The sequence below is a fragment of the Danio rerio genome, chromosome 18 (genome assembly GCF_049306965.1).
Source record: "Danio rerio strain Tuebingen ecotype United States chromosome 18, GRCz12tu, whole genome shotgun sequence".
Lineage (NCBI taxonomy): Eukaryota > Metazoa > Chordata > Actinopteri > Cypriniformes > Danionidae > Danio > Danio rerio.
This window is the reverse complement of record NC_133193.1, coordinates 27,770,322-27,785,691: the sequence shown is the minus strand read 5'-3', so window position 1 is coordinate 27,785,691 and position 15,370 is coordinate 27,770,322. Positions and strand designations below refer to the sequence as shown.

General features: G+C 32.9%; 1 protein-coding gene across 4 annotated transcripts in view; it reads right to left on the bottom strand.

The window, feature by feature from the left end:
• rasgrf1 (Ras protein specific guanine nucleotide releasing factor 1) overlaps positions 1-15,128 on the bottom strand; it is an 81,832-nt gene extending 66,704 nt beyond the window's left edge. For all 4 annotated transcript variants that reach the window (XM_073930339.1, XM_073930340.1, XM_009293629.5 and 1 more), the window contains exon 1: positions 14,505-15,128. In XM_073930339.1, coding sequence (XP_073786440.1) covers positions 14,505-14,780 — 276 coding nt within the window. In that variant the 5' untranslated portion in view covers positions 14,781-15,128. The remainder of the gene's footprint in view (positions 1-14,504) is intronic.
• Between the last annotated feature and the right edge of the window lie 242 nt (positions 15,129-15,370).

Sequence of the window (15,370 nt, the reverse complement as noted above, 5' to 3'; positions counted from 1 at the left end):
TCTTCTAAAATGCGCAAGTGCTTCTGTTTTCGCGAAAGTTTTAGAACTTCAAATTAAGTCGACTATAGAAGAAATGACTAGGAATAATAAATGGCAGAAAACGGTCAAACTACTTGCTCTACAAACAAATGTTTGCATGACTATACAGACCAAGTAGAATATCATAATAAGAAAATATCAGTTTGCAACATCAAGCAGCGTAATGAGCAGTTTTTACATTTAAGAATGAGTTGAAGTCAATGAGACCGGAAGTCTTGAGCCAAAAAGATTCAAATGACTGCGCCCACTCGTCTGCGTAGAATAAGGTGTATACCTCAGGCAAGCTCTTTAGGTTGTAAAGATGTCTAGAAATGGTATACCTTTAATTAAGATGTGAACCTACACTATTAAAAAAATCTGTACGTTTGTTTTATCAGTTTTTTTTTTTAGAATTTTGTGATTCATGCTTTTATTTATTTTTTATTTTCCTCCATTTATTTATGCTTTTGAATTGCATTATGGGATCTTGATCTTTTTTCCAACAACTTTTAACCTTTAAGAAATTGTAAAAAGTCCTTTTTATTAACCTTTTTAACAGTATAAAATGATATATTATTTGGGTTGGTGTTGTCTATTACAATACAGAAACCTTGAATAGACTGCCAGTACATTTTCTGCTGTTTTACAGACTTATTTTACTACACATTATTTCCTATACATTACAATATTTCAAACAAAGTCACTTTGTCACAAACAAAGTCAATAAAAGTCACTTTGTTAAATAGTGGTTGAATTTTAAACATCAAAAATCGACAGAACAGAGATCAAGGTCCCGTACTGCAGTTGACAACTGTAAATAAATGGAAAACACTTGTGAATTACAAAATACAGAAACTGTTTATTAACAGATTATTTTTTACAGTGTACTTTTATACAGTGTACTAAGGAGAAAAAAGATGAAAGAATTTCGAACACTGAAAAAGAAAGAAAGAAAGAAAGAAAGAAAGAAAGAAAGAAAGAAAGAAAGAAAGAAAGAAAGAAAGAAAGAAAGAACAATTAGGGTGTGTTCACACTTGCCATGTGCATCAAACAAGAGGACTGGGACATCTGAAATGATGATACAAACAAACTCTGGTGCAAAATCACAAGATGTGACACAACAAATCATACGATTTGATGATACCACAACAGCAGGGGATTCAATAACAAAACAGTTGGTAAATGTAAAATCATATGAGCAGTGCATACAGAATTGTTTTGGATGTTCTGTAAGCTTCATATGTAAGTTGTCAAATTACATGTCATGAAGCTGACGAGCAGGTTGTGAACTTATCTTTACTGTAATCTTTTAATTTGAATAACTTTAGGTTTGGTGTTAAATGATTTCTGTTATGCTCTTTCACTCTTTAAAATGTTTATTTTTGTTTATTGTTTTTTTCATGTTTGGTTATAAAAAAAAAAATAAATAAATAAATTCTTAAAGTCCCCTCTGAAGGAAGATCATTATTCTATAAAATAATTTTCAAAGGCTACAATAAGCAGTTCGTTTGGATTACTACTAGATGTCACAAAGCAGCTCAAGTCCCACCTTTGGAAATTCTAATAGCTTGTATTGTGTAGGGACTAAACAACAATAACATTACTTTTACCATCATTATATGTCTTTCTATATAATCTAGGTGGCACTGATCCAAGTGTGCAAAGGTCCCGCACAATTCTTTTGAACAATATTTTGAGCTCAAACTGATTGTATTAGGAAATATTTGATATTCTGATTCTGAAATATGTGTAAGTAAGTACACACATTAGTATTAGTGATGATCATATTAGCTGATCTATATCAGATACAGTAGGTGATGCCAGGTTAGTCTGCCCTGGAGTGGGGAGATTAGAGCTTCTGGATTGACAAAATGTAAACTCATCAACTTCCCCCAAAATACATGAAAGTGGCTGTTTAAATTAAAGAAGAATAAAGTATGCATGCTAGTTTCTTAGACAATATGTATCTGTTCTGAATAACACAAATCATCAGATTATGTTTAATAGGATTATCATTCATTGCAGTATTTATATGTATTTTACAAAGCGTAATGTTTTGTTTTGAGAGTATATGCATTGTGTTCAAATGTCTGCAACCCAAAACAAGCATTATTTAATTGAAAAAAAAAAAAAAAAAAACTTATATTTTGATCATGGAGTAATACTCTCATCTGTCTCTGCCTCAGTTTTCAGGTTCAACAAAAAAGGCAGGAATTAAATTACAACATATTTTATTTTTTTGAAGACTAGTCTTCATTAAACTTAAAACTGAGTGAGCCATTTGTGCCAGACTTAGGAGAAAGGTATTATAAGTGGTCATTCATACCCAATGTGTCTTTGCATCCAAAAAATGATTGATGGGGCTTTCAGAAATGGGTTTAAAAAAGTACAGCGTGAGGTCCATGTGATGTGATATTATGAAAGTGATGAAATAACGATAATAACAAACCGATTAGAAATAAGAATAACACTTATATTCCGGACACAGCCACAATGAGTGCCTCATCTGCATTGATATATCAGTAAATAAAATGTCATCATGCATATATTTCTATTATAAACAGAAGCTTGCAAAAGTTGTTCTGCCAGTGAGCTTTTCTGATTGGTTCTATGCTTTTAAATCTGACAGCGATGAGCTGCGCTGTGGGTGAAAGTTGAAGATATTTCAATTTGAAATGGTGTCTAAAAAAATGCGGCACTCATGTGCTCAGCATTTTAAAAGATGTAAGAGTAACAGTTAAATATGTCCATTCAGCATGTGTTTACACTGAATAACAATAGAATAGTAGTATAATAGTAGAAAAACTTTCCCATAGATGGGTTGCGGCTGGAAGGGCCTCTGCTGCGTAAAAACTTGCTGGATAAGATGGTGGTTCATTCCGCTGTGGCGAACCCGTATTAATAAAGGGACTAAGCTGACAAGAGAATGAATGAATGAATGAATGAATGAATGAATGAATGAAGGAATGAATGGAGTGGAAAAACACATTGCATGTAAATTACCTTTAATTCAAACTATATATAAAAAAAAATGCTTTTTTTCTTCAAAACACCAAGCATGAAAGCTTGTTATAGTTCACCCCCAAACAGAATCAAGACAGAATCAAAGAGGATAATAGGGCCACGTTAAAAAAAATGTCTGTGACTTAGCAAAGCAGGTCTAAATCATTTGATTTTATTTATGCAGTATCAAAATAATCAATCTGTTTTTTTTCATCAGATGATCGGGTCTCTTATGCTTTTTTTTTTCTTGGGTCACAATTCTTTTGATTGTTGGCTTCTTTTGCATAACTTTTTTTTTCTATTTAAAGTTATTCTATGATTCTACTGTAAAGGTCTCTTTTCAAAATAAATATGTTCAAATAATATTTTTTTATAAAATATACATATTTTTTTATCCATTTTTCCCTAAATTAAAGAGCAAAATTTAAATTAAAATTAAAATTTGTAATTTTTACAATAGTACCAGCAGAATAAAACAATTTCCTCAGAAACTTACAAATATTACAGTCCAGTAAATTATATTTGTTAGACAATGAGCTCTAATTTGATTTAAAAACAGTATTAGTTGGTTTCCTGCTGATGACAAATACAAAAAGGCTGTATTGTGTCCAATCACATATCATATGTATTTGTTTAAGCACTGCAGTATACATATTATTTATAAAAAAATCAGCCATATATTTCCATCAGGTCATACTGAGTTTTAGACATGTAACCGTGGAACACAAAAACTGTCATGAAGCAAAAAAATAAAAATAAAAAAATAAGATTTATACATCATCTGAAAATGATTAAATATGGTCCATTATGATCCATATTTGTTTAAGGTACAACTTTTTGAAAATATGGAGTTTTAGGGTTCAAAAATTCCAAAGATAGAGAAAATCATCTTAACAATTGTCCAAAAGAAATGCTAAGCAATGGAAATTTCTAATCAGTTTTAATAAGAAGAGTTCAGCTGCAAAAACCTCTAATCACAATTGTCTTTTAAAATTTAAAATTTTCTCAGACTCCTATGTCTTAATTCAGTAATTTCACTTTTTTTTGCAAATAATAGGTTATTTTCCTCACTTTTAACATGAAATAATTGAACATAAACGTAAGAGGCTGAGAAACATGCTCATTGTAGAAGCAAAATCCAGATGGCACTTGGAGGTTTTTGCTAAATAGCTCATACATTTACAGTAGAAAATTTACAAAAATATGATTGGAACACAATCATAGATTTTTGTCCTAAAGGAAAATTAATTCAATGTAAAGTCAATGTACTTTTGTCTATTTTCAAAAATGTACTCGAGCAACATAAGACACAATGTGATATTGTTAAAAATTGTACATATTTTTGCATAAATCCAATGGCTGAAGTATGTTATTTCTTTGATAATTTCTTTATATTTGCAAGATAAAACATACTGTAAAACTGTAAGCAGGCTTAATAGTGTACAACTAGATCCTACCCATGTTATCATTCTACTTTGTGTCCATGTAAAGCACAAAAACCTGTATTCACAGAGAGACACACAAAAATAAACATAACTTTTTCTAATAGATCAAAAAACAAATGTGCCACAAGCCAACAAATTAGAAAACATGGACTATTACAAAGCTAGATAATGGAGGATAGGGTGCTTCAAATGAAGAACATGACATTCAAAAATGATTGCTGTTATCTAAACGAAACAAAGAAACTCATAATGAAAGCGTTTGTATAATGTATGAGTTCAGACAGGTCCATTCAGAATCTTTCATCATACACGCATATATCCTTTGTTTTTTGTCAGCAGAACCTGTTACCTGTCACGTCAGCCTTAGCTAAATAAAGTCAGCCATTGTTTTAGAAAAGAAAATGGCCCATAACAGAATAAAAGAGCAGTGCCGTGGCACTTTTAGAAGTCGAATTAATAATCCACAGTCTTTGCAAGGTAAATGCTCTTTTTTTTGCATCGTTCTTCATGTTCACACTTCTCTAAAGGACAAATTTTATGTCTGTCTTGAGCACTAATGTCTGCAAGGACACCAAAATAGCAAGCATCAGTAAGCCTACATGCACTCGCTCTTTCTGTTGAGCTGCAAAAAATGCAGCTGTTCCCAAAAGAGAGATGAGTGTTTTGCTATAAATGGGCCCTGACCCCTCAGAGGTACTGAACAGAACAAATTTAGCCCAAACAGCGTTAGCATTAATGAAGGAGGCGCAACACACTGCTACATGCTTCTGCAACACTCATACACACACACACACACGCTATGCCTCCAACCACCCTTTTTCTCATGCAAATAAGAGTTGCCATAGGAACCATGGGCTCAAATGCAGATATATTAAAGAAGGGCCAGTAAATGAATGGTAGAGCACAGTGATTGGTATGTAAATACAATGACAATGAAAGGAAAGGTAGTGGGATGGTTTTCACATAAAAACGCTAATTTTTGATAAATGCACCAATATGCAGATTGCCCAAAAGCATCTTTATGCTGAGTAAGTGCTTTTTTAGATTTGACAATGTCATCTATGAACACTGCAATCCAAAAAGATACATTTGAGTAGAAATTAAATGGTCTTCTAATCAAAGATTTTCTTTCTCAAACAGAAAGTAAATACACCTACACATCTGTGTAGAGCCACACTCTTGACTAAACGTGTCCCACTTTTTGCTTTTCTTACTGTGTGTTAGCACATATGGAGTAAGCAAGACTGTATATTGCTAATTATGACCAGAGATGGGCAAAAATACATTGAAAAATCAAATACCTCCATTTTAGTCGTATCAAAATTAACTTCAAAATACAGCAGCCACAAATGTATCAAAAAAAAAAATGTGTTTTAGTATTTAAAAGCTAGCATGAACCTTCTTTGAAAATCTTCTATGATGAGGGCTATTCGATCAATCCATTCACTGCCACCTCGTTCACGTCTACTCTTACTGTACATGAATAGTTAGATATCTCTAATTTTTGTTACATGTTTTTGTTCATTTAGTATATTTTTGCTACAAATTTCATACAGGAGTTCCTGTTCAATTTGGATAATAATTTAGAATATAGTACTATGTATGTTGATTATGTTTCCATCCATTGTGTGGCCAGAAAAATTGACAAAATCTCTGTACAATGATTAATCAACCTCTAAACATTCTTATAATTTAAAAGGATAATACAATAAAAGTTACTTTTTTCGACAGATTGTTTCTTATATTTAGTTATATAGAATTTAACTCTTCAATAGGCCTACTCAATGTAATACATGTTTTAATGTAAAACAAATCTCAAAATTACTAAAAATGGAGTTACCATTTTTCTACTACTAAACTTTTCATGTATATCCTGCTGCTGTCGTATAACCTGAGTCAGCTGCTTTTGACTAGTCTGTATTTTTAAATATTTGCCCCACTTTGACAGCTTTAGGTAGACATGTTTCCTCTTCATTAACTATACTACTGGCAATTCAAACAATTTAAACAAATGATTGTTGGTATAGCTATGCTGTGATGCATAATTTCCTTCCATAATCCTAGCATTATCCACCTTCCTCAATATAAATTAATTTTCTCATCTGATCTCAAGCCTAGGCAAATAACTGAGAATGTGCCAATCAGAGGCTGCATCATGATGTCATCATGTAGACCTGTAACGTATTTTGCAATATTTTAAAAAATAATAAAATACAAGATTTTGATACAAAATATTAATCCATTTTCATAAACCCTATCAAATACAAATGACAAAATATTATTTTTTAATACTGGCCATCCTTGATCATGAATCTGAAAGAGGTTACAAGAAGATCATTAGGTCTACATACAAGTTTAGCATCTGGGATAAACATGAAAAAATTGCACTTTTGTGTAGGGATTTTACATGCATCCATGACTGTGGATTTTATTTATACTAATATAAATTTAAGAAAATATAAAATCAAATTTGCATGTACAGTGCTTAGCACATATAAGTGCACCCTTTACAAATCTTTTAAATTCGGATTTTTAATAGAAAGTTAGACAATATTATAAGTGTGCATATACATTAGATTAGTCAGTACTAAAGCCAAATCTGGAGCTTTTCTAACAAAATAACTTACAATATAAATCCAAAAACTAGTACACCAAAATTTATATGTTATAGAAAAACATTAAATACAAATTCAAAAAGGGGGAAAAAAAGAAAGAATAGAAGAGAATAAAATAAAAGAATAAAAAAAGAGAGAAAAATTTATTTGAAATTTTGTAGGTTGTAATTTTTTATTTTTTGCAATATTTTGCTTGAATTTAATTGTATTATCTTTCAATTTCTAAATATGTTTGGTGACTAAAATAAATATATCTGTTTAATAAATCTGTTTTGTTTAAATGAACCAAAATACATTGCCTAAGTTCACTAAGAAATGGATGAAATTATTTATTTTCAATATGGGGTGTACTGAATTATGCTTAGCACTGTATGTATAACTAACCCATTTGTTTTCACTTGATCAGTTCAAAAGAACAGAAAAATATCTTTGATCACATGACCTCTCCATAATTTTCATAATGTAACAGAAATAATGACAGATCGTTTCTTCGAAATTGGGCAACAAATCAAAGTCAACTGGAAAAAGGAAAAAAAAAATGTAGGGGGAGCAGGCTGATCTAAATACGAAAGCTTACAGTTGACTGTAAGTAAGGGGCAGGGTTTAAGCAGATTAAATGATTGGAGAAATCTGCTAGAGTCGCTAAATAAAAAAGAAACACATGCATTAGTTTATCATTCGCAATAAGATCAATTAAATCATAACATAAAAAACAACAGTGTTCATTTTTAGGTGAACTATTCCTTTCAGTCAACGACTTGTTTAAAATTATGAATCATCACTGTGTAAATCACTATCTGTTCCATTAAATGTGTGAATAATTTTATGTACACAAGTGTAAAGCCTGTTCATAGAGGATGATAACTATAAAGATCATTTTATTGGACAACTATATTAACAAATATCATATTCTACAAATTTTAGATAAATATATTAGCTTCCACCCACAATGTTGTTCTGTTGATTGTGAAAATGAGCTGAAGTATTGTAATCTGATGTTTTAAATGCTTAAGCTCCTTAAAGACGCAGTTTGTCATATTCACCACTAGAGGACATGTATTCATAACAAACAAAGGTGTAGTTTGTTGTTGATGTGACAGAGTGTGGAATCATGGGAGTTGCTGTCTTCATTACATACTATAGGGCTCCTGCAGAAATCATGGTCATGGATGAGCTAAAGTATTCTAGGCTTATTTAGACCCTCCGAGATTTTGCAACATATAATTGCCACAGATTTCCACTATATTTTGAACTGTGGAGACACTGCTTAAATTCCCGTCACACCACAGAGCACCATTTGCATAGTTTTACATTCAAAAACATTGTAGTGTTAGAGAATAAAATCGGTTTGCCCAGTGTGCAAAGATAGTTTGTAAAATAATATTTTCTGTCTTTTAGTTGAGATATTATATGAGAGTCTTGCTTTGTTTACCAAATAAAGTCGATCTAATAGGATTTGCATTTTGGACATTAAATACAAGTTTAAAAGGTATTACATACCTGTCAACATTGGAATGTGAAAATAAGGGATTTGCCCACCATAATAAAGGACCCCCCCTTTAAAAAAATCCCCAAATTACTAAATATGTTTATTTGGAGCTTTTTCATTGTAGATAAACAGTTAAATGGTCATTCATATGTTTATTATTATTACTTACAAAAGAAAAAATAAATATATACATTAGCAGCAAATACATTAGCAAACAGTTCAGCTTATTAAAATTAATAGCTGTTATAATAAAATAGAATCAAATTAAATCTCATTAGCTGTTTCTTCACTGTATAACTTACACATTCTGATTAAAGAGCAACAAATGAGTCACATTTATTTGTATTTTTTCGTTTGATTACATTAAAAAACAGAGGTGTCAATTTAAAAATGCACACATCTAACAATATAATGAAGGCATTCGACTGCTTTCCTAACTTTTTATGCTAATTTAACTCGAAACTATTGTGTTTGAAAAAAACACCAGGATCGACATCTTTAGATTTATGATTATTAATTATGTGTATATGTCTGTTTAAACACGCACCCAAAAGCCAGACTTTTGCTCTGCTTCAATAAGCGTGTTCAGAATTCGTTTGGGAAACAGCGTCTATTTATCACTATTGATCTTTTTCTTTTGTATTGTGCAAAGTATATTTGTAAGGTTTGTGACGCGTGCACGTTATATACAGGGTGATTCAAAATAATAACACAACTTTGAAAATCTGTATTTAATCAAAGAAACATGATGACAACATCACTCCTAGCGACCAAATGAAACTTCAGAGCTTCCTTAAATGGACGACAGAAAGAGCTTAGCTTTCCTTTTCTTCTTTGCGGAGTTCTTAATTTTCAATGTTGTGGTATTCTTTTTGAAACACTCTGTATATTGAAAAGAGAGAAAAAAAATTGTATGGATGCTGTAATATTTCAATTATTTTCCGTTAAAAATGAGTAAAGGTCATGTGACCATCAGGGAGAATGCAGCATCTCATTTCTCACAGTTCTCTCTGTTCTCGTGGTCTCCCAAGTTAAGTCTTCCGAGGTGACCTGGCAAGATAGTACATCACAAGAAGGCAAGTCCATTCTCTGCATTCTTGAAATTGAGAAACAGCTATGGTATTCAAATAATTTAATGAAATAATGTTACATATTGTGCCTTTAAAGAAGATTAGATTCTGGTTGGCTGTCAATGTTTTTTTGCAACTAGGATTTTTTTCTCTACTTTTTTTTTTTTTTTTTTTAGAAAGGATTCCCTCAAAATTCTCCCTCTATGCCACCATCCTTTTAATTGTGGTGTGAAATCTGCTATTTTTGATGATTTTTAGAACTATATCTGTAAAAACACAGTTACTGTTTTTAGCTGGACACTGGCTGCTCCGGGGTGCGTTTCTAAAAACCATCGTTAGCCAACTTAGGTCGCAAGTTGCATTGTTACAAACATAATTTGTTGATTTGGTGTTTCATAAATCCATCGTTCTAACGAATACTCGCAAACTTGTACCATTGCAACTACACTTCTAGAGCTGTAGTTAGAAAGCATAGTTCCTGGTTTTGTTCTATTCCCAGTTATCCCCCATATGCCCTATTCATTTAGAACATTCTAACATTTAAACTTGGAATGATTTAAATAATAATAATAATAATAATATAAAAAAAACATTAGGGTAATCTCTCATAGGTGTGATTTGCTTTCAAAGTATTTTCACATTTGTTTTAGCAATCTTCATATTGACAATTGCATGCCCTTCCCAGTTGTAACGCCTTGACTCACTCAGGAAGGCAAAAAGGATTGCAGGATTTATTAAAACACGTAGATTTATCTACAAACACTCACTTGAAAGGACATTGATAATGCAGAAGACACAAGAAAAACAAGGGGCTGATGACAAGACACAACTTAGAATAGCAGACAAGGAACTAACTAAACACAGGGACTTAAACACACAGGAGATGATTAAACTGATTACATAGAGGGGTGAGACACCGGTGGAAATAATAAACAATAACAAATGGCGGGAACCGGAACAAAGGAGCACATGGGGAAGGTTATATGGTAAAAACAAAAAAAAAAAAAAAAACAAAAGAAGATCCTACTTAATATTAATAATGAAATATATTATTATTATTATTATTATTATTAAGTAGGATATTTCTTTATTACTTAATAAATAGCCTACTGTAAATTACAACAATTAACGATTTATATGATTTATATGTTTTATGTTTTATGTTTTGAATTGAATATGGAATATTCTCAATAATATTTGTAAGGAAAACATAGGCCCTCTATATGTGCTGTTTACATATAGTTCAATTAATTTGAAAAACAAGGGCATGTTTTTACCAAAACTTATATTGGATTTTTTTTTAATGAGGGTTCGTTCAAAACACTATAATTTGCACAACAAATTATGGGGTTTTATTTTTTAAAGAGGTAGTTACTCCGCCCCATTTAGAGTGTCATTATGGATGTTTTACGTTATAACTAACGTGGTTCAAATGATGGATCTGCGACAGAGAAACTACGGTTTTGGGAAACACTCATCACTACATTGTTCTTTTCCCAAACCATGCATTGTACCATGATAGTTCAGCCACGTTGTTTGGGAAAAGCACCCCTGCTCAAGGTAAGTATTCGCAATATGACATTTATCATACATTAATGCATTCTGAGTGAAAATGCAGAGCTTGCCAGCTTACACTTATTTATGCAAATAAATGACTCAGAATGAGGTTATACTGTGCACGCCTGAATATAAAAGGTGATGCGTGCGTGACTCTGTCTAACACTGAATCGTTGATTGCGAGGTAATGTGGCTTTAACTGCGCTCTGTTCTTCAGAAGATGCCAGACATGCACAGCATCAAACTCCATGCTGCATCCTGCTTCGTCAGCACAAGGACAGCTGTTCACAGAAAGAACCTAGACTCACGTTGAATTGCGGTCCTCCACAGAGATAAGCACTGCAGGCTGAAGACAGGTTTCACCAAGGTAAAACATCTTCAGCTTTGTTGTGCTTATAAAACAAATAGAAGGAATGCAGCTATTTTCCACAGCCAGTTCTACTAATGTAACTACAGCGAATGCTCTAGATTGCCATATGGTTACATGGATTTAATGGCTGTCGCATCCGGGTATGAATATTAAAGGTGTGCTCTCAATACGGTTTGTTTACATTTCACTGGTTCTTATACTGATGTCTACTGTATAGGTTCTTGCTGATTTTGCTCCTTCATGTTATTCATTTTTTTTTGCAGGTCTCTATCAATCAAGTCTTTTGGGGGGGTTTGTGCTGATGTTTGCAGCATGTTCAGTGCAATGCGTCTGTGTCTGTGGCATTTACTGTGGTGGCCATGGTCACCACTTTAAGTCCTGCTGTTTGTCCTCATGCTGTACAGCTGTAAGTCCTCACTTCAGCCTAAACAGCTTGAGTGGACATTTTATTTTTCTACTTCTATTATTTTTGGACTGCCTGCTTGACCATGCACATGCTAATGCATGCTATGGAATTATGTTTAAAATTTAATTCTGCAAATTAATTTCTAAATTACATTGATGATTAATTATTCTATTTTTATTATAATTATAGTTATAATTTTTAATTTATTATTATTATTATCATTATTATTATTATTATTATTATTATTATTATTATTATTATTGATACTATCATTGGTATTACAGAATTTAGTTGGGATCTGTAACTCTAAAACACATTTTTTTTTTTTATTAAAATAGAAAATATATTTACCTTGAAAACAACCCTACTGTGAGATATAGGGTTATTAACCAATTGTATTTTCTTTTGTTGTTTTTATAATGTTAAACACAGGAGTTACTGTATTATTAAGGAAATCTACCTTTTAAATTATTTTGTAAGTACAACATACTGTAGTTGAGTGGCAAATTTTGCAGTGAATGTAAAGCACACAATTGTTTTATATAAACAAACATCCAATCAAGATGTTTATGTTGTCAATTTATTTTAAATTTGGTTATAATTCACAATGCTTTATGTGATTTAGATTTCCCCCTGATAAAACTAAAGAATGCAGTCTTTGTCTTATCTATTTAATATAAATGCTTTCTTGATTCAATAAAAAATAGATAAATTGTGATTCATCTCTTAGCTGGCTAATGTTTTTTTTTAATCAATTTAATCCAAAACAAATGGAATTTCATGACACTTCCAGTCATGTAATCTTAAGGTAACCTGAATTGTTCACCTAAAAACAACTGTACTGTTATGAAGTTACAAGAAAACGTTTGTGTGGGAAAAAAAATAAAAATACATAAAAATAACGAATTGATTAAACATTTTAACTTTTTGTCAGTTCAGAGTGCCTGTTCACAAGATTGGCGACTATTGATGTAAACAAATCAAATCAAAATTTATAAAGTTTATTTTTCTAGCACACGTTGTTAGTCTCAAGATACACAACTAATCCATGCAAGTTAATATAAACCAAAAATAAATCTAAAATAAAAAAAACATGCCTACAACTCATTCATTTCACTTTGAAACATGCCTTCAAATAGAAATAAAAGTCTGCAGTAACTTAGGTTCACACAGATTTTAATGATATTTGTCAAGTAACATTAATTTGTTTATTTTAACATGTTTGTTCATATAAAAAATATGAAGTGCATCTTTAAGGTAGGTCAGCGTGTTTTATTGCTGCATATAGCAGCTATTTCTTTATACCTCTTCCTTTTATTTCTATTTATTTTAAATTAATTATTAAAATATTGATATAATAACTCTAAACTAAAAAAATGGCATAACATCCTCATAAATATGCTTTAGTTTCACTAGTAGTCACTAGGTTTAGCTCAATCAGCAGCATCTTTGTCACAGTAAAACGAACAAAGAAACATTGAATGCTGCACAACACCTTTCCAGACGCCCAAACAGTGTTTTGTGAACATTAAGTTCAGCTTTGAGAGCGATTTGTTATTAAACACGTTGCGAGACGCAGTTGCCAAGGTAGGATGCTATTAATATCAGCGCGGGAATTAAATCAATACGTCAAACAGACTGCGATTCTACGCCAGTTTTCCGCATGATGGCGACTCTGAGGTTTATAAAGTGCTTCTCTAGCGTCATTTTCTCTCCTGTGTGAAGGAGAGAGCGGAACAGTCGAAACTTGACCGTCTCAGAGTAGAAACGCTAAAAAGAATTAGATCCATTTTCCTGGAAAGCAAAACGGATGTCAAAAGATGAAAGGCACATATATCGGTAAAGTGTTGTCTAGCCTTATCGTGATGCTGACGGTTGAGTTTTACAGCATAAACCTCTATACAATGTGAAACGATCCAGCCATTTCATCACTTTCATGTTGTTTTATCGTCTGTGAATAATAATGGGCATAATGTTCACCTTTCGCTTTCATTGTAACGTTTTCCGTCAATTAAAAGTGAATTGTGACTAGTTTTGAGTTTCGCCGATGAAAGAAACTCAAAGAGGTTTGAAACAAGACGAGAGCGAGTAATGATGACAGGTTTTTGAATGTTTGGATGAACCAGACCTTAACACAAACATTTGTAACGCATTCATAATTTATGTAACCACAGAGTACCGATCAATAAACAAACGTGTATTATGTAACGCATTCGCTTTAAACACTGTAATGTCATCTCACTTAAAAGATGATCACTTCCAAATACAAATGTAGAGATGACAGATAACCCTTAGTTAAACAACTAAAAAAACACAAAGAGCAAAAATTTCTGAGCAGCAGAAGCTGCCTGGTGGTGAAATTGTCGGCTGTGTCGAGCGCATGCTCATCATCTTTACGCATAAAACAAACCCCCAGTCCCTGCTAGATGGAAACAGGCATCTCAGTTTACTCCCCTTTCCCAGAAAAGTAACTCTATTTTAAAGGTCTAGAAGAAGTAAGCACAGAAGTTGTCGTTCCGTTTGTTTCATACCTGTTTTTCTAAGCACTCCTTGGCTGACAGTGAAGGTTTGGGTGAGGGCGACCTGTCACACACACATCCCTCCAACAGGTATAATCCCGAGGGTCGCGAGCTGGACTCGCTCTCAAAATAAAAAAGCATATTTTGCAACAGAGCAAACCACTTGGTGTGCCATTTTGTGTTGTCGGAGCTCTTTTTGCTTAAGCAGCCTCGCCTCGTGCCATCCTTCTTCGCCAAAAGACCCAGGTAGGTGACATGACCATCATTCAGCCGAATTCCCTTCTGCATTTTTGTGAAGAAAGATGATAGTTTTGCAGGGTGAAGGCTTGTTTTGGTCCTTACATCTTCTTAGCGCGAGATCCCCGAGTAGACGGGCACTTTTTGGATTAGAAACGAAGCCTGGCACGTTCTGCCCATCCACTGCAATCACCGCCTTGGCATGAAGTAGGAAAGAAGCGCAGAGAAAAACGAAGAATGCCAAAGTCTACCATCGTAATGTTGTCGAACGCGTTCAAGCGGTGGAAAAAGGTACAAAAATGCCTCCCGTAAGCTCTTCTGTGACGCAGTGAGCGGAGAGAATTAGGCTACAGTGTATGCGAGTGATGGTTTGTCGCGTTCTCACGTGAAAATCTCTATAAACCAGTGCGCGCGCGCTCACTGCTGAATGAGGCAGTGGCGTCACGTGATCTGGTTTCAGAACCTCGGACAGAGAGACAAACGTTCTTTACAGTCACTTGAGTTCATTTTATATCTGTTGCTCAGACGATGAGCTTAATACTAGAAATACACATTTTGAGGCTTTATTATTACTCAGTTGCATTAACCAATGCCATGTTTACACTAAACGTAGTATAATCTGAATCTGATTTAACATATAC